Here is a 27,404-nt window from a genome sequence, read left to right on the forward strand (position 1 = left end):
CTCATCTGTTTAACACTCCTTGGGCCCCTGTAACGAGCATCCTTCGGATACAGTTCCCAGTTTACCTAGTGCTTCCCACCCTCCAGCCCGCTGGATCCCCATCCCAGCCCTGGGAGGTCGGGTGGGAGTCACTGCTCTGCTTCGTAAAGAGGGAAGTGAGGCCCAGGGAGGGGTGGGCCTTGCTAAAGGTCCCAGCTGGTCAGAAAGTGGTAGGGAGAGGCTGGAATGCCGCGTGCAGAGCTGGGTCCTACCGGCCACACGCCGGGGCCTCTGGGAAGTGGCGTGCTCACAGCGATGGATGCAGCCAGCGCGCCAAATGGATAAACCAGAAAGAAAGGGAGAGGGCAGAGCGAGGGCCGGTGGGCACAGCCAGGAGGTGACACTGACGCTCCCTTCTCCCCTCTCTGCCCCTGGGTGGCCTCTCACCCCTTCTGTTCCCACACTGCCCCTCGCCTACCCTCCTCCTGAATTTGGGTGCAGGGTGCGTGCCGGGTGGGAAAAAATATTTCAGCATCGATCACAGAGCTAATAAAGGTCATTCCTTAGTTACGACCATACACGAGGCACGGATGTAACTGGAGTCTCTTGAAAATGTATCAGGTTTGGACAAGTCGCTTAATCTCTCTGTGCCTCAGTTTCCTCATCTGTAAAATGAGGATTACCGCCCCTACCCCCAGAGTAGTTAGATAATAAGATAATCCATGCAATGCGAGCTTCAGAAATACTGCCTATTATTATTATTAGGTAGCTATTAGGAGAAATAATTCTGTTAAGATATAGATTTCCCTTCAGTGTAGGAAAAGCCAGATATACTCTTGGGAGCAAAGACATGTATGAAAGTAACATTCCCTAAGAGCGTTTCCAGACAAGCAGCTGCTATGCGCCCCCAGGACAAGAGGAGAAGCGGCCCGAGTGCACACGGACACACACAATTTGCGCACGCGTGTGCACACACTCGTGTGCAGACAGCGCACACAGCACCCCGAGTTCTCACAGGAGCACCTCCCCCTGCCCTGAGCCAAGGCTGCAGGGACAGCCACGGCCACGAGAGGGCGGCAGAGGGTCCAGGCGGAAGGTGAGGCGCGGGCACCTCACCTCGTACTCCAGGTACTCCTTCCGCAAGCGGTAGTCCTCCAGCTCTCGGCTGCGGCCCCGCCGCTCCGGTAAGTTTCTCTGCAGATCCAGCAGGTCGTCGGCGGCAGCATCCAGGCAGCTCTCGTGGGATCGATGCTGCTCCTCCTGGGAGCGGGAGACAGTGGGGGAAGCTGCTCCGAGCCCTCCCACTCCGTTCCAGGCCCAGGTGGGCAGCCCAAGAATCCCCCTCACACCCCCTACCCCCGCCTCCGTTCCTGGGCTCAGGTGTACACCTCGATCCCGGGCCTAGGTGTTCAGCCCATCCCTCCCCCTCCCCCTCCCCCCCCCCCCCCCACTTTTCCTAGGCCAGCTGCACAGCCTCTCATCTCCTTCCTAGTCCTCCGGGGCGCACCCCCATCCCGCGCGGCATCCCGCCCCTCCCCCGGGCCGTACCAGGGAGCTCTGGGCGGGGCCCACGGGCAGGATGGGCCGGACGAATTTGCGCTGGGAGCCCACCGCTGCGGGGAAGGGCGGCGCCGAGTGCGTGGCGGCGGCCAGGTTGATGCGTGCCATCCAGGAAGTCATCTCCTGGGCAGTGCTGCAGGGAGAGGTGGCCGTCTGTCCCCAGGACCACAGAGGCCGGTGCTATCACCTATCCCCGCCCTCAGCCTCCCGTGGTTTGCACAGCAGCCCGGCAGCTCAGGACTCAGAGCCGACAAAAGCCAGAGAAGTCCTGCCACTGGCCGAGGTGGTTGACCCCCGCTTGTGGTTTTTCTCAGCAGACAAAGAGGCAAATCTGGGAAGGCAATAGAGTTTATATCAAATGCCAAAAAATGATCGAGTGTTCGTGACTTCCTGGAATCCTCTGTTTGGAACTGAGAGGCTCGGTCGGACTTTCGGGGAAGAGGTGGTGCAGTGGCGAAGTGGGCCGAGGGCAGGGGACGGAAGCAGGAAGCCCCGGCTTCCAGCTGTAGCCGGACACCGGCCAGCAGCCCATCTCAGGTGGACTGGTCGGGATGGCACCTCCCCCCCAGGGTGGGGCCGGTAGCCGTGAGAGGATGAGAGGGGGTCAGGGAGGAAAGCTGGGGCCTTGCCGCTTGTCTGTTCCCCCCCGAAACTCACGGTGCCTGGAAGAGGTAGAGGCGCCAGTCGGCCGTGCGCAGCTGGAAGACGTGCGGCTTCTTGGTGTAGTGGGTGGCGGGAGTGGCCAGCGAGTGGTGCACCCCTACCGGTTCGTCCACCATCTGCCCCAGCAAGCTCTCCCCCTCAAGGCCGTGGTCCTCTCCCTGCCACAGGGCACACGGGCTCAGAAAAGAGGTCTGCATCAGTTGCTCATCCTCCCGTGCTGCCCATCGCGGGTGCAGACTCCCTTCCTACCTTCAGGAAGTAGAGGACCATCCCTCGCAAGACCGTGTGGAGCATCTTCCAGCCGCGCTTGCCCCACGACGCTGCCCCAGGAGCAGAACACAAAGGTGGGTGTGGTGGCCGCCCCTCTGGACCCTCAGACACACACTGTCCCCCCGCTTCCCCTCCACCAACTCCAGTCCCTCCCCAGGGTGTAGAGCGACAGGCCCGAGCACAACAAAACACAACCGATCACACAAACGGGCAGTACCGTGTCTCACACGTGGGCAATCACTCGCAGACACCAAAACAGAACTATTTACAAACAACCACAAAAGCCGACGCTCGTACAGACCATCACACGCCCCCGCCCCGCCCACAAGCACAGCTCTTCTCACACATCATTCTGGTCCCATCCAGAGAGGCCCAGGGGCTCAGATGCTAGGGCAGAAGGCCGGCCTCCTCACGGGCACTTCCTGCCCTTGCTCACGTGGCTTCTCACAGCCAAGTGCCAGTTCCCTGGCGGGTCACCGTACCCCAGCCCATCTGGGATCCCATTCCTGCTCTGGTCACGTGGCTGCCCGGCTCCAGAGCCGTCAACAGTCTGCAGGATGAGGCCCAATGCACCTCACGCCATCCTCTTTCACACGCCCCGTGCTCTCTTCTCGGTGGGGATCCCTCTGCCCAACTACAAAGAATCAGACCCTCTTTTCCTCCAAGGTTCAGCTCAGAGACCAGAAGCCTTAACTATCCTGTCCCCCACGTTCCACCCCATAACAAAACCAGAAAGCTTGCCCTCCTGCGCACGCCATACTCGATGGAGGCCTCCCTACACCACGCAGCTCTTTCTTCCTTTCATACCAGACACTGGTGTGCTTGTCTAATTCCCACCATAGCACAGGGGTTCGGGGGTGGGGGGTCCCTAGGTCTATCTTGTCTCTGCACCCCTCCCCCACCCCCAGCACATGACACAGACCCCGGTTCACGGTCAGCACTGTGGAAGGAGCATGGGCTGCCTGTCCTCCGCCCGTGCCGTCTCTCTGTACGGTGTCCCTGAGCACAGCACTTGCACATACAGCCCGTTCATGGGCAGACAGATGCCCCCGCGTGGCAGCAGGCAGACACTCACTCTTCTTGCCGTCCGCATCCTGATGCATCTTCCGAGCCAGGATGCCCTGCTTGTAGGTGGGCGCCGTGGGGTCCTGGACCAGCTGGAGGAAGGGGTTGTTCATCTTGCCAGCCAGGGGAGACGGCTGGGCCTTCTCGGGCCTGGCTGCGTCTTCTTCATCCCTGGACATCAGAGAATCAGGCTGGGGATGCTGACTGGCCGGAGGCCATCAGGAGGTGCCCACCACCACCTCAGGACCCCCATCCTCTCTCTCCTGCTGGGAAGCCACACCTCAGGCCCCCCCCACCCCCCGCCACCGGAGAAGTCCTCCTCCAAAGGCAACCCATCACTCCCTACCATCCCCATACCCTCGCCACCTCTGGCTCCTCAGGTGTTCCCTGGCCCACTGCCCTGCCTCTGGCTCCACCCACATAGAGGGGAGCCCTGTCCAGGGGCCCAAGTTCTCCAACTCGGGTGGGTGGGTGGAGGGAGGGGAGGCAAGGTGAGTCTCACTTACACGGCCCACTCGAGCTTCTCGCTTCGGATAGACCAGTAGAGGGCCTGGAACAGAAACATACAGGTGGGCCCGGGAGCCTCGGGCCGTGGGGTGCACATTCTGTCCGGCAGAGGTAGGACAGGCATGCTGCAGCCTGCTGCCTCCACCCCGACGCAGCTGCCCTTCTGCCACGAGCAGGAAGCAGCCCATGCATCTGCGCATCCACGCACACATGCAGCAACGTACGGGGCACGTGCCGAGCACTGTGCGGGGAGCTGGAGACACGAGGACGATCAAAGCGATCCTCGTCCTTGCTTGAGCTCAGCGAGGCCTGAGCCAGTTCCCTTGAAGGGGAAACGAGTCACCCACATACCATCCCGCCCAGAGGGATCTGACACAACAGGAGCAGCTGACGACCGGGGCAGTCAGTGTGCGGCGAGTGAATGAATAAACGAGGTGCCGTGACTTTGAAACGATAAGACCGAGGGTCCCCACGTCAGCGTGGCTGGCTGGCTTCCGTAGCCCTGGCCACGCCCAGTGGGGCGCCGGGTACCTAGTAAGTGTTCGATTAATGTTCACCGACTAGACGAGAATAAATGCTCTAACTGCTTAGGAAGGCAGACTGTGGGCCAGGCCCTGGCCTAGGCAGGTTGTGATAACAACCCTGTAACGTGGTCACTCGCCCCGGAGGAACTTGCCTTGGCCAAGGAGTGAACTGAATCCAAAGCCTGGAACCTCTGGCCCCCGAATCCTAGCTCTAGACTTTTACTACTTGAAGCTCTGCCCTGAGAACCAAAACCCCAGGCCTTCTCAGGCCTGAGGATCACCCAGAAGCATGACAGAACATTGTAGGGGCCCAGCCTGAGATTCTGATTCAGTAGGTCCGGGGGCGGGGGCGGGACGGGTGGGGCCTGTGAATTCACACAAGCTAATAAGTTCCAAGGTGACGCCGATACGGCTGGCCCGGGACCCACACTTTCCGTTCCCTTCAGCAAGGAAGGCCTGTCCTCTCCAGGATGTTTCGGCAAAGCCAGGCGTGAGCTCACGTTGCCCTTGGGACAGAGAGCTAAGGCTCCGGGCCCCCGAGCGGCCCCCGTGCCGTACCTTGAGCAGCTCCTTGGGGAAGTTCCCGCCGTCCCGCAGGCCGTTCAAGTTGGTGATGAATTCCTGGCAGCTCATGCTCTTCCCGATGTTCTGTGGCCACGTGGACAGGGGCGTCGCTGGCACACATGCCCGACCCCAACAGAGAGACCCCCGGCCGGCTACTCCGAACCTTCCCCAGGTCCCCAGGGCCCTCCCTGACCCCACCCCAGGCGTCGGCTCCCCTTTGCCAGGAACCCCAGGCTCTCACCTGTCCGTGCAGGTCCGTGTTAAGCAGCATGACGGCACAGGTCAAGGTGTGCACGCAGTCTGCCCCCCAGAGAGAAAGCTCGTTGGAACCGGGACTCCTGCATTTCCTCTGCCCACCCTGGGCAGGGTGACCCCCAAATGCTTCTGGGCCCCCAGAGCCCCCCAAACACACTCCCACCAGCCACCACCCAGTGAACCCCCAAGCAGACTGGGGACACTTCCCTGCCATCCTTCTGCCCGGTCCCCCCAAAGGGCCGGCGTCTCCCTACCTACTGAGGAGAAGAGCCCAGGGTTGCAGTGATAGAAGCGCTTGGAGAACTGGTAGAGGATCCGCTCGCGTTCCTGGCTCTCGCCACTGAGCACCAGGGCGTGGAGGAAGCCCCTGGAAGGAGGGCCAGAGTCCAGGCAGAGCCCAGCAGCCCCAGAGCTCAGGGCCAATCAGATTCCAGCCCTGCCGGTGGTGCCACTGCCCTCCACCATCCCTCCCTCCTCCCCAGAGAAGGCCCCCAGCTGTTACCGGAGCGCACGGTCCAGGCTCTGGCCTCCAAACTGGAAGAAGGACAGGTACTTCTCAGCCACCGTCCTGCTGAAGTCGTTGCTGTGGAGGGAAAGTGGGGATGAAGCCTGCTTTGGGGTTCTGGACTGGGGGCCTGCACATATCCTGGGGCCTGATGGGGGCTGGGGGGCGTGAAATCAAGGGAAAGGCACAGCCAGGCTGGACCCTAGTTCCCAAGAGGGCACCGGCACCCCTCTGACGCTGAGTGGGAGGGACATGGGTTTGGGGTGGGGGAGGCAGGTCGCCGGGTCCGGCGGCTCTAAGCAGGGGTCGAGGGCGACACGAATGTGACTAAGAGGAAGAGGCAGGCATGGCAAGGGTCTGGGGGGCAAAGGGGTGAGGGGTTCAGTGGACGGGACAGGAATGAAGGCTTGAGAGGTCAGCGGCCGGGCTGGGGGGACACGGGCGGGCAGGGAGCCCACTGGCTGCTTCCCTTCCTGACTCGACCTCGGCCTTGCTCAGGTTCAAAGCCCCTTACTTCTTCTGCAGGTAAGCGGCCACTTCGGACTTCCGGAAGCCCTCCAGGCGATAGAGGCGGGAGGCCAAGTTCCAGGCCACCTTGTCGGTCCTGACGCCATTCTCCACCTTGCCTCCAGCTGGCAGCCTTTGGCCTTCCTCTGGGGGCTGCGCGTGGGGCACGGGGCTCTCAGGAAGCCTGCGAAAGTCCATCAGTGACCTCAGACTCCCACTTGGGATGGACACAGAGGGGCTCGGGGTCAAGCATCCTTGAGGTCAGTCATAGGGGCAGGTGTGCTCAGGAGTCCACGCCCAGAGCTCAGGGCAGGAGCTGGAGCTCCAGGGCCTCGTGTGGCCGGGGAAGAGCCGGACCAGGGCCTCCCCCAGGGAAGAGGCAGGGTCACAGGCTGCCTGGCCTGACCTGGGCGCCCGGAGGGCCCAGAGAGGCCAGTATTCACACGAAGCTAGCAAGGGCTGGAGCGGAGCTCGGTACCAGCACTTCCTAAGGTAAACCACAGGGACGTCCTGAGCCGAGTTCACCTCAGGTGGCAGGTGCAGCCCTTTGAAGACCCCAGTGGTGTTTAGTCCATCCCAAGGAGGGGTGGGAATACCTCCCCAGAGGTCAGCAGCCACTTGTGTCCCTCACCTGTCCCGTCCGCCCCATCATGCCTCCTTGCCGCCCTTCCCCTCCCCCAGCTCCAGCCTCCAGCCTCCACCCCTAGATCTGGAGCCAAAGAAGGTGCAAGGATGAAGCAAGAACGGAAGGCGAGACCACCTTTAAGGGACGGTGACAGCTGGGGTTGCCACAGGTGGTTTCCATCCCCTGCCTTCCTGTAACGGCAGCCCTGTGGTACAGGAGGGGGCCTTCCAGCAGGGGCTTTGGATGGTGCCCTGCAGAGGCTGCACAGGCCCCAGTAAGCCTCACGGTAGACTTGGAGAACACTCAGAATCCCAGAAGTCACCCAGCCCCATCTCTACCTGACTCTTGCGTTTTCCCTGCAACATTGCAACCAGGTATTGGGGTTTCCTCATTAGTGGACTAGTCATCATCCAGGTTACTGCAGTTAGGGAGTCATACAGATAAGAAAACTTATCACGGTATGAAAATGTTCACCGACAGACTGCCCACTTATAAGATGTACGTCTTGACACAAATGTACGTCTCTGCCCCCAACTGGGTCAGCGTCTTTGCTGGTAACTTCTCACTGCTTCCTGAGGCTCATCCACATCCAACAAGGCAGGGCAAACATAACGGAAACCAACTGAAAAGTGAAATTACAAATCTTGCCAGAAAGGATTTTGTGAAGGCCGTGAAAGTGGTGCTGGAAGATTCCAGGGATCACCTGGGAAGCCACTGACAAGTGAGGAACGGGAAGAGTGAGCCCAGTGAACAACCGAAGAGGAGAAAATAACAACAATGACACGCTTGTCACATCTAAAGAGAGCTACTTAGATTACCAGCTGACGAAGCCCTCAAATACTTTTACAAAAATGACCTAGTCAGGGCTTCCCTGGTGGCGCAGTGGTTGAGAATCTGCCTGCTAATGCAGGGGACACAGGTTCGAGCCCTGGTCTGGGAGGATCCCACATGCCGCGGAGCAACTAAGCCAGTGCGCCACAACTACTGAGCCTGCGCGTCTGGAGCCCGTGCTCCGCAACAAGAGAGGCCGCGATAGTGAGAGGCCCGCGCGCCATGATGAAGAGTGGCCCCCACTTGCCACAGCTGGAGAAAGCCCTCGCACAGAAACGAAGACCCAACACAGCAAAAAGAAAGAAATAAATTAATAAACTCCTACCCCCAACATCTAAAAAAAAAAAAAAAAAATGACCTAGTCAGGGAGTGTTGTTACTAAAATAATACCTAGATGGGAAGGCACTTTGAGGAAAAAAACCCCACAGGGCAAATATAAATTGGTATGGAATTGTATACTTTAAATGGATGGATTGTATAGTGTGTGAATTATATCTTAATAAAGCTGATATAAAAAAATAAAATAAAATAGGACTTCCCTGGTGGTCCAGTGGTTAAGACTCCACACTTCCACTGCAGGTAGCATAGGTTCGATCCCTGGTTGGGGAAGTTCCGCATGCCACCTCAGTGCGGCCAACAATAAAACAATAAAATAAAATGATAAATTAAATAGACCCTTATGACCTCACTGTGAAAGTTAAGGATGAATGAAAGACATCTCATTGGGCCACCAAATTAGGCCAGGAGAATTAATATCCTATAGTTTAAATATAAGATTAAATAAATTTACTTATGTAATATTTAGTGCCATTTACCAAGAAAAGCATCAATTAAACCTTTTTTCATTATTTACTATGAAAGTATGGGTCTCATTTTCGGTGGATTTACTTTTATTTGGGGTTGAATTAACTTTAATTTTGGGTATCGTGAAGCCTCTCTTTTTAGACACCTAGAGACTCTTCTGATTAGCTGGAACTTCTTCAGGGACAGTGTAGCTTTCCAGCTGCAGAAGAGTCTTCTTTGGTTTCTTTGGTTTCTGGCACTGCCTGGGGTTCACCATCACCCAATGACTTCGAGGTGGGAGTGGAGTTAATCTTCCAGTTAGTCCAACACTAGGTCCACGACCTGAACCATCACTAGTTTCCCCTGGTCTCTTTCATATGACCCCTATTTGGCCAACGAAACCCCTTCCCCATGTAGAGATCCTAGGGGCTGACAGCCTTCATGCAGCATCCTTGGGGCAGGTGGACGTCTAGGATGGTTTCCAGTTGGACTATTCCTACCCCTGGTCACAGTTCTAGGGTTACTTAGTCCTGCTATGGACCCCAAGATCCACCATTCCTTTGGTCCCAATCAAACCTCTCCTTGCTGCTCCAGCTTCCCCTGAGATCCGAGTCGGCGCCCTGGGCCTCCCAGACACATCCTCAAATTCAAAGCGGCATGTAATCCCCACATCACAAGCTCTGACATTCCCTCTCCCCAGACCTGCCTAGCATGGCTCCCATTTTTCTGGGCACATGGCCTTGGTCAGGTCAGGTTCGCTGCACACACCCCTGGTCCTCTCCTGGTGTCCAGCCGTGGACACGTCTCCCTGGCTCTGCCTCGATACATTCAAGTCCTGCCCCACGTGTTTGACTGTCTGCTCTTTGGTTTCTTGTGCTACCAGACCCTCCAGTCATATAATCCTGGCTTAACAGATATTAGTATGTTAAGTCCCAATGTGCTTTTCTCACGTCACCTGACTCCAGTCAGAATGACCATCAACCAAAAGTGTGCATATAGTAAATGCTGGAGAGGGTGTGGAGAAAAAGGAGCCCTCCTACACACTGTAGTGGGAATGTGAATTGGTGCAGCCACTATGGGGAACAGTATGGAGGGTCCTTAAAAAACTAGAGTTACCATATGATCCAGCAATACCACTCCTGGGCATAGACCCAGAGAAAACTATAATTTGAAAAGATACATGTGCCCCAATGTTCACAGCAGGACTATTTACAATAGCCAAGACATGAAAACAACGTAAATGTCCATCAACACGTGAGTAGATAAAGAAGATGTGGTATGTATGTGTATACACACACACACACACACACACACACACACACACACACCCACACACACTGGAATATTACTCAGCCATAAAAAAAGAATGAAATAATGCCATGTACAGCAATACGGATGGACCTAGAGATTATCGTACTAAGTGAAGTAAGCCAGACAGAGAAAGACAAATATCATATGCTATCACTTATATGTGGAATCTTAAAAAAAAAAAAGGATACAAATGGACTTATTTACAAAACAGAAATAGACCCACAGACATAGAAAACAAATCTATGGTTACCAAAGGGGACAGGCGGGGGGAGGGATAAATTAGGAGGCTGGGATTAACAGATACACGCTACGATATATAAAATAGATACCCAGCAAGGACCTACTGTATAGCATAGGGAGCTATACTCAGTATTTTGTAAGGACCTACATGGGAAGAGAATTATACCGGGTATTCTTAAATGCCTGTATCATTAGGAGGCAGAGGGTGGTTAGAACGACACTCACCCTTCTGTAGAGGTCAAGAGAACGTCGGGCTGCCTGGCTCCAGCCTCGGCAGTCCCGGCTGGGTCTTCACTCTTTACTTCCTTCCCTGGGCTTGGGGCCTCTCCTGCCTTCTCCTTCTCCAGGGAAGTCGGCTCTGCCCCATCCGTCTCCAGGAATGAAGGGCTTGAAGTATCTAGCATCCACGTGGGAAGAACGCTGCCCGGGTGGTGGCTCCAGAGCTGCGGGCTGCCTTCCTGGGAGGACAGGGGGCTGGGCCGGGGGCTGGGGCCTCTGGCCTCAGACTCAGGGCTGCTCGGCTCCGACGAAGAGGCTGGGCTCCCCCGGGGGCCGGGGGACACGGTGCAGGGAGCAGACTCCTGGGCACACTCTACATGCCTGTCACCTGAGGAAGAGTGTAGAGCGAAGCTGGCACCGGACAAGGGGTAGGCTGAGGGCCAAGGGGCAGAGCCAGGGAACAGCCTGGGCTGCCACCCCCAGCAGCTCCCCCGTCCCAGGGCTCCTCCCTGGAGCGGCACATTCTGTCCCCTGTCGGGCAGTGACACACCACACGTAGGGACAGCGGGCAGACGACTCCCAGAACGTCAGCCCCAAGGCAACCGGGGTTTCAGGGCTTGCTAAACCACTGAGACCCAGCCATCCAAACGGCTGGGACTTTTGACCATTTCTTCATTTACTCTGTGAGATGAGTATTTTAAAACCCATCGTACTGATGGAGCCAGAGGCAGAAGCAGGATTTAAGCCCAAGTCTGTCTGGCTCCAACACAAAACAAGGGGACTCCTTAATGACACCCCTGGGGAAGGCCCTCTGTCCCCACTCCAGATTCCAAAGCCTCCAACCACCCAATTTCCCAGACCCCATATTGGATCTCACCTCTGTCCTGGGAGCGAAGAGGCCCCTGGGGCCAGGAAGGAACCTCCTTGGTCTGCCAGCCCTCGTGACTTGGCAGAGCCTGTTGAGAGAGACACAGACGCATCTGTGAGCCCCGGAGGCACTGAGAGGTGAAGGGGGCAGTGAAGGCATGGGGGAGGAGAGGGAGGGAAGAGGGACCGTGAGTATACAGAGCCCTCCCCCGTCCCTGCTGTCCTCCCACCCAGACCTCACACCCTGGTCTGGGCCTCAGTTCAGAAGTGGCACCCCAGATGGGACCCACATCCTAGGGGTGCTGGTGCTGGGCCCTGGAAATCACTGGCTTCATGTTCCTTCTTTACAGATGGAAAAGTTGAGGCCAAGAGAGGGGAAGTGACTTGCCCAAGGTTGCACAGGATACGTGGCAGGGCTGGCATCAGATCCCACACGTTCTGTTTCCCAGGTCCATGCTTTGTCCACACAGGACGCTGCAGCCGGGGCAGGGGCAAGACTGTCTCCCAGAGGGGTCTAGGGAAGCAAAGGAGAAGAGAGAGGTTTGCCCAAGGGAAACTGCTCCCAGGGCCTTCCCGACACCCTTCCAGCCTTGGGGCCTCATCCATGCTCACTGACTTCTAGTCTTCTCTGCTCTGTCTGCTCAGATGGCCCTGTCTCATGCAGCATCTGTCCAAGGAGGGGCTGTGCTGTAGAGAGGGGGACAGCCCTCAGGCACTGGGCTGGGCCCTGCCATCCCAGATGAGCGCAAACGGCCGGCTCCCAGGACAGGGCTCCCAGGCCTCCCTCTGAGGACTCCAGGGGCCCTAGAGCAACCAGGCCCCAGAATGCACATCACAGGACACAGGCACAGCTGCCCTGCACAGGGACCCCAGCCTGTGGGTGGAGGGGCCTGGGCAGTGTCAGCAGCTCCTCTGATCTTGGGGTCAGCCGAGAGCTGCTCTGGTTATGAGCTCTTCCCCGTTGCTCTCTGGGACCACAGAGATTAGAAAGTTACAGCCCTGCTCTGCCATGTTGAGTTTCCTTATCTCTTAAGCAGAGGCCTCCCTGGGAAAAATGTGCTCACATAACTTGTCCCTACAACTTGTGCCAGTTGATATCAAGACCTCTGCCATCGTCACGTGGTCCTGATCGGGTGACACTGGATGCACTGACTCACGTGAGCTAAAAGTAACAAAACGCTGAAATCTCTCCCCAAAAGAGAGGACTCTTAAAGCAGACATCTCCCCACCAGGGGCAGAGGTCACCCCAGCAGGCTGACCGCTGCCCTGTTACAGTCGGGAATGTCTTCAAGGTGGGACGGGTAAAGCCCGAGGTTAGCCTGGAACACGCGGCAACCGGAGGAGCTGTTTGTTCTCCAAATGTGTCCACATGCAGCCCCTTGGAGCTGGCGAGATGGGAGACATCTGTGCCTTAACGTTAATTGCCATCAGGTTCAGTTGACAGGATGGCGCCCGTAAAATTCCCTCTGATGCTGAAGGCCACACTGGGCCTGCCTTTCTGCGCTATTGCTCCAGGATCCCCAAAGGCCCCAGCACCTGGGAAGAGAGTTCTGGGCCTGGTGACCACAGAGGAAGGCCCTTCCTTCCGTGTCCCCATGCACAGCCTGGGGTTGGTTCCCAGGGCTCTGCTCACCTCGCTCTCCTCCTGGCCGGGAGGTGCTGCGGGAGCCCCCTCGGTGGTGCCCATCACAGCCCAGGAGGAGGAGTGCAGCCTGCAGGTGGACACAGGGAATGGCGGTGTGGTGTGCCCGCTGGGATCCACTGCGCTGTCCCCCAGATCCGGCTCCCTGCCCAGCTCCCATGGCACACTGCTTCCTGGGGATGAGGGCTCCAGGGTCTGCGGGCTCTGGGGCCCAGTCCTCACATCTGCGCAGGGATCTGAGAACCCCCAAGTAAAGCGCGCTTCAGACACACTGGGGGCCGAGGACGGGCTCTCCAGGAAGAGGGGGTTGTCAAAGAATATGCTCTCCTCCTCGGGACCCCACTCCGGGGACGAGTCTGGCGCGCCCTCCCTCGGCCATGCCAGCTTCCGGTTCTCCCCTTCAGGCCCGTTGCTATCTTCCCCCGAGGCCCCGTGCACGTCCACGGGTGGGCTGGGGTGGAGGCCTGAGTCCCGGGGTCCCACCAGGCTGGAGGGGAAAGCGGGGAGGTTGGGAGACGCCGTGGGGAGGCAGCATCTCAGCTCAGCTCTGATCCCTTCTGTCTTCTCTAGCTCCTCCTGAAGGTCCAGGACGCACATCTGGGCTTGCAGGATGCCCGCCCAGAACACCACCTGGGTGGACGTGCTCTGGCTCTGCCTTGGGCTCCCCAGAGGATGGCTGTCCCGGGGTGACCCGGGGGATGCTGCTTTCTGCCCTGCCCCCTCCTGGGAAGAGCCACTCCCCGGGTGCGCGGGCTCTGGGCTGGAGCCCCTGGGATGAACATCTCGCCTCGTGGAATCAGGAGGGTCAGAGGCCCAGGTCTGCTCCCCGCAGGGTCCGAGAGGGCCAGCGAGGCCGCGTGTCTGCCTCAGGTGTGCTCCTGGGTGGAGCTGCATGTGGTCTCCCAAACAGATGTCGAGAAATTCCATCGGTTTGGGGTGTTCACAGAGTCCGTCGTCACTCATCCTTCACAGAGTACAGGCTGCACAGGAGTCCCCAGAAGCATCCGCCTTCACAAGCCCATTGTGTTGATTAGAGGGATCGCCGGCCAGGGGGGTGACTGGGACCCCACATCTACCCTGGAAGTACCCAAAGCAAAGGCAGGTTAGCGCTGGGCTCTCAGCCCCTGGAAGCGCACGTCCAGTGAGTTACACATGGCTTCGAGCGCCTGCCACATCCATAGTCCAGGCCAAGGGCCGCCGCCCTCCGCAGCCCTGCGGGGCTGAGAAGTGTGCCATACACGCCGTCTGACCCACAACTGCAACTGCTCGCACCTGCCCCAAAGACACTCGTCTGGTGGCTGAGGGTGGCCCGAGTGGCTGAGCTGAAAGAGATGAACTGGGCAAGCCAGACCCTTCTTTGGGGAACCTGGATTGGAGAATGTCAAGGCTAAGATGGCTGGTAGCAGGAGCAGAAGGTGGAAATGTCTCCAAATAGCGGGAAAGGGGGGAGGGCGAGGGGGGAGGGGAAGTAAAAATAAAAGAAAAAAAACAGCAGGAAAGTAGCAGCAAACCAAAAAAAGGACGGGGAAACCAATGTACGTGGGAGCCAAACAGACCTGGACTAGAGGTGAGGGGAATGGGACAGACCCGAGGGAGAAGCAGGGAGCCGGGAATGAAGGGCCACAGCTGGTCTTGTTTCCACCTCCCACGGCTCCTGTCTTTGGGGGCCTGCATCCTTACCACGCTCACTGGCCGGGTCTCAGTTGCAGCCATGCAGCCTGGCTCAGGAGGATGTTTCAGCCCACGGGGCAGCCCTGCCACACAGGGAGGAGCCTGCTCCCTTCTGGGGAGCGGGAAGCTGGGGCTGCCCCACACCTGCTCAGAGCTGCCCGGTGCCTCGGCCACATTGGCACTCTGCACCGGGCCTAATCGGATGCGGCCGAGGAGTCTCATGGGGCATTTTCTAGAAGCGTGCATCTCCATCCCCTGCAGGTGGTGCCCAGGTTACAGGGCTTTCGGGGTGGCCCCGCTTCTTCAGAACAACTGGCTTGTGGACACTGTGAAACTCATAACTCGACCTGTTTTCCCTCGGTACTGGCCCTCAGGAAGCGTAGGTTAAGTCCGCAGGCCCTATGCACGCATTTCCCGTATTAAGCGCACCCCAGACCATATCACAGCTTTTATTTTCCCTTTGCCTCACTTTCCTCACTCACATATCTCTATTTTGAGGACTGTGTGTACGTGTAAGCCATTCTGAAATATTGGGGGGAACAAAAGCACACACACACGTAAACACACACACACACACGCACACACACCTGCTCCTGACTTGTAACCATGCGTAACTTCCTGATACTCACTCCCACCTACTTCATGGCCCACCACGAGACACTCAATCAACGGGAACACTCAGAGCTGGGAAACAAAGGCTGGGTGGGGTCCTTCTGTTTAAGGTCACCAAGAAAGCTTGGCCGGGCACTGTTCCCTCTTTCAGGAGGCGCCCGAGAGAAACGAGAAAGGACCTGCACGAGTTTCTAACTCCCCTTGAAAGCATCGTCCCAAAAGTCGCTCAAAGGGTGAGCTGGGACGAAGTGAGAGTGGCATGGACATATATACACTACCAAATATAAAATCGATAGTTAGTGGGAAGCAGCCACATAGCACAGGGAGATCAGCTCGGGGCTCTGTGACCACCTAGAGGGGTGGGATAGGGAGGGTGGGAGGGAGACGCAAGAGGGGAGAGATATGGGAACATATGTATATGTAGAGCTGATTCACTTTGTTATAAAGCAGAAACTAACACACCATTGTAAAGCAATTATACTCCAATAAAGATGTTAAAAAAAAAAGTCTCTCAAAACCAGAATCCCTTTCTGGGCTTTTACTTCTCCCTCTGTTCCAATCCTCATATTCTTCACTGTGAGCACGGCAAGAAACTGTAATTGCTGAACTGGGGCTTCAGGATTCGGAAGCTTTAGACCCCAGGAAGGGCCCATCTACCACTGAGTTCTCAGCTGGCCTCCCCAATAGACTGGGACTTCCCAAGAGGTGGGGCCGTTTCTTACTTTTAATCTTGTATTTGATGCTCTGAAGCCAATAGATTTGAACTCTGCTCCTCCTATGGGTCTCCAACTCCTTTAGCTCAGCCTCAGTCATCGTTCGAGGCTCTTTCTCTCCACCCCAGGGGAGAGCCCTGCTATAGTCCTATCACCGAGAGAGAGGGAGGGAGTGCACCCAGAACCCATTGTCTATACTCGGGCAAGCCCTCTGGATCCAACCGCCCTCCCCAGCGTGCCTGGAGAATGATGAAGTGTGAGAAAGGAGGTGAGACACCCATCCCGCCACCCCCGCCCCACCGCAGGCTTCTCAAGCAACCAGCCCTTAGGGTACAGGAAACTCTGGGAAGGCAGCTCCATTTAGGAGATGGTAGGCAGAGGTGCCGGGAAGCACCTACTTTACAGGCACCTGAACACGAGGCATCTCCACCTCCCTTCCCAGACCCCTTGACCCTCCCTCCCTGCCAAGACCTGGTCTATTTGTGCCTAGCTGGCTCCCCTCTGGAAACACCCCACCCCGCCCTCCCTCCTCCACACATTCTATCCGATGTGCGCCCGCCTTAGGAGCACCACAGCATTCCACCCAAATGACATCAACTCCCCTCCTCTCATTAGTGAATCACTTGACAGGAAAGCTCAAATGCCAATAATGGGAATGGGAAATGGTGGGCAGCGGCTGGTGGAAAGGGTGCCCTGCAATTTTTAACAAGACAGGAGTCCCACACGTCCCTCTTTGCCAATAGGTCCTTATAAATAAATATGTATGTGAAACAAAGCGGCCATACAGGTAAATGTTAATGACCATGCTAGACACAAACGAGGATTGAATTGGCCTTCCCAGAAGAAATGGGGTCTTCCTCCATGGATTCAAAGGGAAAGAAAAATCAGAGAAGCTGTAGCAGCTTTCCAGAGACCAAAGGAGAAGACAACAGATGTCTGGGGCCTGAGGGGAACTGAAGGACCCAAGGGAGGTGAGGTGGGGACCTGGGGGGGGAAGCAGGGACAGACAGATCCAGCACGTGGTGGGGAAAGAGGTATGTCTGCACGCCATCCCTCTCTCTCTTATTTCAGAGCATTTACTCCACAGTGTAATCCCTAGTGTGTTAACCCACGTGGTTCTAGCTTGCCTTCCATTCCCAAAATGTAACCACCAAGAAGGAGGTTCTTTGTGCTTCTTGCTACTGCTGTCTCGCTGTGAAAATGGTGACCGACAATCGTTTTAGTGACCAATTGTGTTATACCCACTCCAACGTCAAAGTTCTGGTGGTATATCGTTAGCCTCTAGTTCCAGTGGTTAGAAAGTTGAGGGTTAGTGTTGACTTGAGAAGCTCAGGACCACCCATGAGACACCTGGGGTTACAGAGGCTGGTGGCGGGTGTCCTGGGTCCAGGCAGGCAGACAGGTGCACATCGCCTCTCAGTAGAGTTGTCACATTTAGCAAGTAAACAATAGAGGATGCTCAATCCTGGGGACGTATTTATACTGAAAACGGACTCATTATTTATCTGAAATTCAAATTCAGCTCTGCGTTCTGTCTTGTACCTGACAACCCAACCCTATGTCAAGAGTGCCCAACCTATGTCAAGGGCGCCCCGCCCCTGCGGTGTGCCACTCATCCAGCTCACGCTTTGCAGCCCCAGACTCAGTCTTGTGAGCTCAGTTCCACGAGTGAGACACGTGGTGACATCGCCTTCCTACTAGTAAGGAAACAAGGTTCAGAGAGCTTCAGAAATGTGCCCAGGTAGCTCAGCTGGTGGGTGGAGACGCTGGGATCTGAACCCAGGTCTGTAGCTCCCTTAAGCAGCACTCTCTCTTCCCACCCATAAATCAATTCTTTTGGGAATTCATGGATTGAATGAAGCATGAATTTCTTCTGATGTGGAGTCACTTTAATTCACCTGTTTCCCCCACTGTTCAGGGCAGGGCCTGCCTGACTCAGAGGTGGCACTCCAGAAATGTTTGTGAAAATAAGAGGAAAGATGGAGAGATGGAGGGATGGATGGGTGGATGGATGGATGGATGGATGGATGGAAGGGTGGAAGGAGGGAAGGAGGGAAGGAGGGATGGAGGGATGGAGGGATGGATGGATGGATGGATGGGTGGATGGGTGGAAGGAGGGAAGGAGGGAAGGCGGGATGGAGGGATGGAGGGATGGAGGGATGGATGGATGGATGGAGGGATGGAAGGAGGGATGGATGGATGGAGGGATGGATGGATGGATGGATGGATGGATGGATGGATGGGTGGATGGGTGGGTGGGTGGGTAGGTGGGTGGATGGATGGATGGAAGCATGGAAGGAGGGATGGATGGAAACGTGGAAGGAGGGATGGAGGGATAGTTGGATGGATAGATGGATGGAGGGGGTGGATGAATAGATGGGTAGGTGGATGGGTGGATGGATCCGCAGAAAGCCCCCTCCTCAACAACCTTACTACAGGACTGGGGAGACTGAGGCTTGGAGAAAGAGATTTAGCCTCATTATGACATGAAGACTTCCCCCTGAGGGCCAGTCTGGCCATGAGCCAATCACACCTTCCTTCCAGGAAGCCCAGAACCCTTAGGGCAGAGCTTTTCCAGAGGTGGCTCTGCCAGGCCAACCCAGCAGCCAAAATGCTCATCTGGGTTCTGGCTCTGAGGCAGTAGCTGGACAGAGAGAAGGAGACATCAGGACCGGTTCAACCACCTTGTCCTGTGCTCTCCACTAGAAATGCGAGTTTAAGAAGTTTCCCTCTCTCTCTCTCTCTCTCTCTCTCTCTCTCTCTCTCTCTCTCTCTCACACACACACACACACACACACACACACACACACACACACACACACACAGAGGAACTGGGGAGCAGAGCCTAGTTCTCATGTGTCTAGCATTTTCTTGGTTTACCTTTTTTTCACCCTTGATGCTTAGTGATATGGGTTTTGAAATCCCTCAGCCATCTTAACCCGAACAAAGGAGGGAGAAAGTGTCTGCCACAGGCTTCTTAGGTAGGCTTTGTTATCTCTGAAATGAGTAGCCCTTCATTTTTCTAAGCATCGTGATGGCTCAGGAAGAGAAAACTTTTAAGGAAAAGCTCTGGAAGAAGTGTGATGGCTCTTTGGAATCCAAAAACATGCTCTGAGTCCAGAAGCCAGTGAGAGGAAGTATTAGGGAGGAAGCTGAGGATGGGGCGGGGCGGAGAGAGCCAATGCTGCACTAGGCAGCCCCCAGGGCTCCTGTCTTGAGCGGAGTAACCTCTGCAGGGGCTGAGCCTGCATTAGCTGATGGGAGGTAAAGGACACAGAAATCCACGGCTGGGGGACCAGGGGGACATAAGTCCCTCCCACCACCACCCGACACCCACCCTGGGCTTCAAGGCAAGGTCTTTTTGTTTGTTTGTTTGTTTTTTGCGAGGGCCTCTCACTGTTGCGGCCTCTCCCGTTGCGGAGCGCAGGCTCCGGACGCGCAGGCTCAGCGGCCATGGCTCACGGGCCCAGCCGCTCCGCGGCATGTGGGATCTTCCCGGACCGGGGCACGAACCCGTGTCCCCCGCATCGGCAGGCGGACTCCCAACCACTGCGCCACCAGGGAAGACCAAGACCAATGTCTTTTTGATCTTAGGGCAGGAAGAAGCCCAGATGGCACCTGGATCATCGTTTTGAGAGTGGGTTTGCTTTCCACCCCCCGCTTGGGCACAGAGCCTGTGCCCTGAGGTGCTGAAGGCCATGGGAGGCCGGGGGAGAGCCTGCCTGAGTGCGAAAGATGACAGCATGAATGTCCTGCATTCGGCCCCCCCTCACCCTACACCTGGAGGCTCACAGACTAGACTCAAATCCTAGCTACAATGGACGAGCCATGTGACTCTGGTCCAAAGCTTCACCTGGTTCCTTGCCTGTGAAAGAAGGAAATAAGATGGATAAAGCTACTTGAGAGGTTTGCTATACAATGGGAGGGGGTCTGAGGGCTAATGCTGGGCCCAGCCCTTGGGAGGTGCTCAGAAACACTACGTCATGCTCAGATTAACTTGGCTTGCAGCCAAACAAACACGGATTCCCTGTCCTCCCTGACAGCACGGACTCAGCCCAGTGGGCTCCCTCAGTCCCCCAGGAGTCGGCCCAGGATGTCCTATCCGGAGTGTGCATCTCTCTCTCTCTCCCTTTAAGCTTCCAACTCAGAAAACTGCTTCCTTTTGCCCTGGAAATGTTTCCTTCCTACGCAAAAAGCAAAGGCTCCTGGCCCATCCAGGGATTTAGGAGGTGACCTGTCCTGTCCCTCAGCAGCCCTGGGCGGAAGCCAGGTTAAGGGTGCTGTCCCTGAGGACAGCTCCCCGAGCGTCTCCAGTTTCAAGGTGCAGGACAGACGCCCCTGCCTGAACCTGGGGCCAGAGCACCCAAGGTACTTGACTAGGGGCCATCCCACATCCTGCCCACAAGGAAGGAGTCTTCATGCAAATGTGCAGAGAGAAACACACACACACACACACACACACACACACACACACACACACACGAGTTGGTGGTGAGAACCCTGAGGTGGGGTCAGCTGAGACTCAGGCAGAGACAGAGAATGGAGAGGGCAGAGAGGACGGGGTAGGGACAGAGAGGATGGGCGGAAGGGTGGGCGGAGAGGGCCAAAGGGTCTCCAGAGAAGCTACTGCCTGTGAAGGACAGCAAAGGCTCAGGGCCAGGCTGGGCCTCCCTCACCCCTTCTTGGATCTCCCCCTCCCACTACAAAGAGCCTAGAGCCTGGATTCTAATCCCTAGGCTGGTTCCTTATCTGTAGAGGAGGGAGCCCTGTGATGCCCTAAAGCCCTGGGAGACAGGCCTCCTGGCTAAGGCCCCTCAGTCCTCTGGGGTACTTATTATCAGCTGATGACAGGTCACCCTTGCCAGCGTTTTAGCACAGGACTGACTCCACCCACAGGATCTCAGGCCCTAGAATGAGGGGCAGCGGCTGAGATGAACAACTACAACTTGAAGGCCTGACGGTGTCCCAAACAGGGAAGCCTTTGAGAGTGAGCTGGTCCCTGTTGCCCAACAGGTCGACGGGCCTAAACCAGCACTGCCCGGGCAAACCAGCAAGCTGGGCCCCTCCCCTCCACCTGTCCTCCCTGCGGGAGCCTGAAGGCCACACGGGGCTGGGAGCCCCGAGTCTGAGCTCCTACGGTGACCGCACCCAAAGCTGCCCCCCCTCCAAAGCCCCAGCCCGAATGGCTTCCTTCTCTCCAGGGTCGAGGGGTCAAGGCTCACTTGGGGCCTCTGGCCACATAAGCCCCTGCTGGGTACCAGTCACAGCAGCCACCAGGGACCTGGGGAGGCTCACAGGAGCTTTAGGAGGGAGGGTCCTTGGCCACTTCACGACTGCAGACCCCCAGGGGCTCCGGGAAGGCTGGGGTACGTGGGAGCCAGAGCAGGAATCCCAGAAAGGGCCAGATCGGGAGGGGCCGGTGGACGGAGAGGAGCAAGGGGAAGGATGGGGCTGCAGCCCAAGGTTGGGCGCACAGCAGGTGCACAAGCAGGGGCCTACGGAGCCCTTCTTCCTGCCCACCTGCCCCGGCGGCCACCGCCAGGGCCCACACGTGACTCTCCACATCCCCGCCCCCCGGCGCCCTCCGAGCCCCCCACCCGAAGCAGGCCCACCCTGCTCACCTCCAGAGGACCCGGGAAGGGGTGCGTGGGCCCGGCTCCCCGGGAGCGGTCCTGCTGCCCCGTCCGTCCGGCCTGTGAATGGGGAACGTGGCGGCTGCAGCTTCCGACTTCCGTTCCCCTCACCACACTCACCCCCCTGCTGCCCCAAGGCCTCCGGGGCTCCCTAGCTGCACTGCATCTCACACTTCCTGCCCCGAGACAAGAGCACCCGCTCCCAGGCCTGGCGCCTCTGGCCCCAGCCCCCTGCCCCGGCTTCCGGGGGTCCCCCACCCTCCACGCAGCCCCGAATCAGGGGCCCGGGGAAAGAAAGAGGAAGGCGCAGCGCCCCGGACTGTGAACACACCCCATCCCTCCCCCTCGACGTTCTGTCACCAGGTTCTCCTCTCTGCCCAGCTCTCGGGTCCTGGCAGGGCACTCGGTGGGACTCGGGAGGGCCCTGGGGCTGGTAACTTTTCTTTTTCCCTCAATCTGGGTACGGCTGTCTTGGGGAGGTAATAATGGCACCTGGTGTAACTGTCCTACAGTGACAAAGGGTTCCCCAATAGCCCCTGAGTCCCCCCTCTCACTTACATTATGAACTGTTACTATATCCATTACATGGATCCGGAGGCAGGCTCAGAGAGGTTAAGCCACTGCCCACGGTGGCACAGCTGGGAAATCACGAAGCTGTGGTTAGAACTCAGAGCATCTGACCGCATGGACCGACTGTCATCCATCTCCCACGGCTGAATTCCCAACGTATGTCTGCAGGCCACAGGCCACAGGGGTCCAGGAGCCTGAGTCCGAGGCTGGGGGAACCACGCTCATCGGACCGTTCTCTCCTCCCTCCGCACAATCTATTCTCCAGTCTCAGTGACCATCAACTTCCCTGCTGAGGGTCCAAAGACCCCGGCCCACTCCCTGAACTCTAGTCCCCATAAATCCAACCGCCCAGAAGATTCCTCGACTTGCAAGGCCCATAATCCAAGGGCCTCAGACCCAGGCCGGCCTGGCCCACAGCCCACAGGGCGTGGCTCCAGCTCGAGCCTTGCTTCAGCTGCACCCCCCAACACACACACACGCACACGCACACGGCAAGGAGTCCACAGGGACGTGCCTACCAGGCCTTTCTCTGGGCAGCCAGAAGTCTGAGATTCTCTGCTTCCTGGACCCGTGGAACCTCTACTCCTGCCCCTCCCCGGGGACATCACTGCTCTGTGTGGCCCTAGACCTGGGGCGAGGGGGAGAGGCAGCGAGGGGGTGGAGAGGGCCTGGGCCCGGGGGCGGGTCGACGCCCTCCGTGCACGTGCGGCACCAAGCCAGGGCAGGGGAAAGAAAGGGAAGGAGCTAAAGGCTCGGGGTGGCCTCTGCTGCCACATTCAGCAGGGGCTGCGAATCCTCATTCAGAGCTGGACCTCCAGGTCATCATCAAAGTGACAGGCAGGAAAAGAGGACACACTTTGTAAAACAGCTCGTCAGGTGCGGTGTTATAACACTGACGCATCCGAACACGTCTTGGGGTGGGGGCTCCACCGTTCCCTTTTCTGGGGCTCGCAAACGTTAGCGGCAGGTTTATCTCCAGGTCAGCGCAACACAAACCGGGCTCGTAACCTTCCCCAAGCTGTTCCTCCTTCTGTGTGGAGGATTTTACAACACTTTGCCCAGCCAGGTAAACCAGAAACCTAAAGTCGCCTCGGCCCAAACGCAAACCCTCCCTCAGGCCTCCAGCCTCACAGGGTGTCCGGCACGTGGTGACGGCTCAGTCAGCGCCCGCCCCATGCCATCCCAATGCGAGAAGCTGCTGACCGTCAGGAATAAAGCACAGGACCTCTGTCCTCAGGAGCTTCCAATCAAGTGACAGACAGAAAATAAACAAGCGACGAAGTAATCAGTGTGTGATTATAAACTGTGATAAATGCTGGCGGGGGGATGGGACGGGGAGAAAGGAAAGTGAGCAGTGGGGAAGCTCACTGCGAGGGGAGACCGGGGGCACCTTATCGCCGTAAAGAGGAGCCAGCACGTAAAGAGGGTAGGGTGGGCATTTTCGGCAGATCAAACTGCATGTCTCATTTCTTACCCGAGACCGGAAAGGTCTCCAGGAGTGAAGGGAACAGAAAGCCAGCCAGCGTGGCCAGTGCAGCTGGCCTAGGGGAGGGTGGCCGAAGAGGATGGGGCCAGATCCCGTGGGGTCCCCAGGGCTAAGCAGGGGAGTGACAGGCGTATTTATTTTTAAGATCACCTGCTGCTACATGGAGAACAGACAGTGGAGGGCGCAGTGAGAGCGGGGAGACCAGGCAGGGGCTCTGTGACAGTCCAGGGGAGGTGGGACAGTGGTTTGGAGGGCAGCAGAAACGGCAGAGAAGGTGAGACAGAGGATGTGGGATCTATATCGGGGATGCTTGGTAGAATCTGCCCCGTACGTGATGAGAGAGAAGTCCAGGTCAGCTTCTAGATCTCCGGCTTGAGCAACTTGGATGGGTAGTAATGATATTTGCTGAAATGGGAAAGATATGGCGAGATGAGGCTCCACAAGACAGTGGGATAAAATATTCAATGCGGTGATAGAAACATAACTGCCACCCCAGGATTTCATATATAATGAAAATATATTTTAAGAACAAGGATGAGACAAAGACATTTTCTGATACACAAAATCTAAGAAAGTGCGATCTCAAACTAAAGAAAGTTCTACAGGATACACTTTAGGAGGAAAGAAAATTCTCCCAGATGGAGGGTCTGAGATGTAAGAAGAAATTATGAGCAAAGAGTGGTAAAGATGCAGTAAACATTAAAACTGTATAAAGCAGTAACAATAATATATTGGAAGGTTAAAATAGAAAGATATAATTTCAAAATCAGATAAATATTAGGTTTGAGATATCTGTGAGATACTCAAGCAGGAGTAGCTGGTACCTGGAGTTGACAGGAGGGGCTGGGCTGAAGAAAGGAGCTCCTATGTGACCAGCAGGAAGGTGGTCCACGCTAGGGGCTGGCGGAGCCTCCCCAGGAAAAGCCCGCAGAGGAGAACAGCAGGGGCTGTCCGGGAGGTAAGAGAAACAGCGTGAGGGTGTGTCGTCACCAAAGAAAGACAAGAGAGGAGAAAGATAACTTCAGAAGGAGGAAGTGGTCGGCTGTGTCAAACGCTACTGGAAAGCAGAGCAAGATGAGGAATGAAGTGACCATCGAACGAGGCCACACGGAAGTTACAGACAAGCTGGGGGTGGGGGCTGGGGGCACGATGCGGGCAGAAGCCAGGCGACCATGAGGTGAGGACTGATTAGGAGCCGAGGACAAGGGTCTTCCCCCTCCACTCCCAGCCCTGAGCCCATCCCAGGGACCCTTGGCAGGCTGGGCTCCCTGGGGCTGAGACGCTGCCGGTCAGGCCGGGCACCAGCGATCGGCTTCCTCCGTGTACTTATGAGTCTCCTCCCTTCCCCTGACTGTAAACTTCTCAAGGGCGAGGACTGGTCCACTCGCCTCTATCGCTACCCGGGTTGTGCAGCAAAGGGCCTGGCTCATAACTGCCCCCAAACCTCCTGATGAAGGCATGAGTCAAAGCTGCTCGTCTTCTGACCCTCAATCACATCGAGCAGCCCTGTGGCAAACGGCGTCGGCCTCTCCGCTCTCCTCCCAGGCAGCGGGTCTTATACGTGACCGGTGTGTGCATTTGGGGGGATTTGGGGTGTGGCCGGGGGGGGTGGTCCTGCTTACAGCAAACTCCTCGAAGAGACTCCCAGATTCCCGCAGCCGCCAGCTCTGTTCCGTCTCCTAGCACTTTCACCTCCTTCCCAAGATGCAAGGAGCAAAACTGGATGGGTGGGGGGAGGGGCGGGCCACAGGCCAGGAGGGCCTCCAGCTCACAGGGCGTGTGGTTCAGTGTGGGCAGGCGCAGGGCAACTAGCTCCGGCGCCCAGAGCCCCTGTTGGTGGGGAGCTTTGATCTTTGGTGCCCCCTCCCACTTCTGGGGGTCCCCGCCCACTGTCCCCCTCCCCAGGGCCCAGCAGACGCGCAGCCTCCGGACCCAACCACAGCCCGGGGGCAGGCAGCCTTCCTGCCTCCCTTGAGGTGAGTGACTTCCTGTTTGCCCGCAGCGGAAGCTGCTCAGCACAGGTGGGGAGGTGGCATCTCACACACCGAGCGCGGATGGCGGAGTGGAGCCCACCTTCCGGGAGAGGAGCTCTGGGGCTTTCAGCACACAGCCTGCCCTCCTGAGAGGCAGAGGGGTGAGAGGCGGGAGGCAGCAGAGGAAGGGAATGGGCACCTGGCTTCTCACTACCTTACACAGAGGGCCCCTAGGGGCTGACACTCACAAGGCCCTTTACAAGCAGCGTCTCCAAACCCTAGAGTCCGGGGTGGGGGTGGGGTGTTACGATCCCCAGGCCACAGAACAGATAAGGAGACCGAGGGTCAGAGCAGCCTCTCAGGCTGGACTTGAACCCAGGACTGCCAAACCAAATGCACTGTCTGCTATACCCTGTTGCCATTTACACGCTGCTGATACGAAGGAGTTGGGATTTCTTTCCAAGGGAGCAGGGCTCCTCATGGCCCGGCCTGAGCTCATTTCTACAACGCAGAGCTTATGAAAACTCCAACGGTGATGGAACTCACTACCATCGTTCCGGGGGTACCGGCTACCAGGCCCAGGGAGAGCCGGGGCCAGAAGCACCTCGACGGGCCCCCATGTCCCTGAATTTGTCACTGTAGAGGTGCTGTCCTTTAGGGAGGCCTGGGAGTAAGGCAGCTACCTGCTCCTTCCTCCAGAAAATGCCCTTTTCCCTCTTAGCTCTCAGGCCTCCACAAGCCTGGGCCCTCAGGGAGGACAGACAGGAGGACACTTGCCTTCCTAAATATTCCTCTGTCAGAGTAGATGGTGACAGTCCCACTGGCCAGCAGCTGGGAGGGAGGGCCAGGGTGAGGGCTTCTAGGGACTGAGCCCATGGCAGGGGCCACTGGTGCCCCTCCCTAACACCTGTGGTCTTAGACTGGGAGGGAGAGGTGTCCCAGAGGCAGGGCAGTGAGGAAAGGGATCACGGGACAGCGGGAGCACCATCACCAACCGCCCTACACACACGGGCACCAAGGCTGCCCTTATTTTCCTGGGCAAGGGCCAGAAGTGATTATTACGAAAGTGAGTGACAGCTTCTATCTCTTGGACTCGGCTGCCCAGTCCCGCAGTGGGTACAGTAACCTTGCGAGGCGTCCCTACCCAGCCTGTGGACAGGTGCCCAGGCCACCACTCCCTGGCCTTCTTATTCCTTGGCACCAAAGTCCGGCCCCAGCTGCTCTCTCCCAAAGCCACCCTGTATTTTTAGATTAGCATTTTCCCTGCAGCCACTTGTCACAGGTCTGTCCTTCTTAGGTAAGCAGAGAGTAGGGCTCTACAGTTACTCACATCTGTCCTTGAGCCCCCTGGGCACCCAGAAGATGCTTACAAACATCTGTTGCAATACATGTGCGCTAAGATACTTATAAAAGCAAAAATGCTCACAACCTCAACATCCACCAGGAACCAGATAAATAAATTATGATAGAACCATCGAGCAAACCTCAGCAACCTTTAACTATCTTGTTTTTGAACAGTATTTCATGAAGTGGAAAGATTCTCACCGCATATTAAGTAAGAAACTTGATTGTATATTCAGTATGGTCTCAATTTTTTTTTTAATGTGCATATTGGGCTTCCCTGGTGGCGCAGTGGGTGAGAGTCCGCCTGCCGATGCAGGGGATGCGGGTTCGTGCCCCGGTCCGGGAAGATCCTACATGCCGCGGAGCGGCTGGGCCCGTGAGCCATGGCCGCTGAGCCTGCGCGTCCGGAGCCTGCGCTCCGCAACGGGAGAGGCCACAACAGTGAGAGGCCCGTGTATCGCAAAAAATAAAATGTGTGCATTTAG

General features: G+C 57.1%; 1 protein-coding gene across 3 annotated transcripts in view; it reads right to left on the reverse strand.

Moving 5' to 3' along the window:
• Nucleotides 1-27,404, reverse strand: part of PSD4 (pleckstrin and Sec7 domain containing 4) — a 37,179-nt gene that overhangs the window by 2,674 nt on the left and 7,101 nt on the right. The window contains exons 1-16 of one of the 3 annotated variants that reach the window (XM_032652584.1): nt 21,535-21,754; nt 12,909-13,994; nt 11,664-11,789; nt 11,286-11,364; nt 10,415-10,796; nt 6,407-6,583; nt 5,890-5,970; nt 5,642-5,754; nt 5,374-5,432; nt 5,127-5,216; nt 4,044-4,087; nt 3,548-3,708; nt 2,452-2,522; nt 2,197-2,360; nt 1,528-1,672; nt 1,096-1,239 (exon numbers count right to left, since the gene is read on the reverse strand). In XM_032652584.1, coding sequence (XP_032508475.1) covers nt 1,096-1,239; nt 1,528-1,672; nt 2,197-2,360; nt 2,452-2,522; nt 3,548-3,708; nt 4,044-4,087; nt 5,127-5,216; nt 5,374-5,432; nt 5,642-5,754; nt 5,890-5,970; nt 6,407-6,583; nt 10,415-10,796; nt 11,286-11,364; nt 11,664-11,789; nt 12,909-13,880 — 2,808 coding nt within the window. In that variant the 5' untranslated portion in view covers nt 13,881-13,994; nt 21,535-21,754. Of the gene's footprint in view, nt 1-1,095; nt 1,240-1,527; nt 1,673-1,695; nt 1,871-2,196; nt 2,361-2,451; nt 2,523-3,547; nt 3,709-4,043; nt 4,088-5,126; nt 5,217-5,373; nt 5,433-5,641; nt 5,755-5,889; nt 5,971-6,406; nt 6,584-10,414; nt 10,797-11,285; nt 11,365-11,663; nt 11,790-12,908; nt 13,995-21,534; nt 21,760-27,404 lie in introns of those variants that run through there. The other 2 variants (XM_032652583.1, XM_032652585.1) reach the window with 2 other exon arrangements.

This window comes from Phocoena sinus, chromosome 13 (assembly GCF_008692025.1).
Source record: "Phocoena sinus isolate mPhoSin1 chromosome 13, mPhoSin1.pri, whole genome shotgun sequence".
Taxonomy (NCBI): Eukaryota; Metazoa; Chordata; class Mammalia; order Artiodactyla; family Phocoenidae; genus Phocoena; species Phocoena sinus.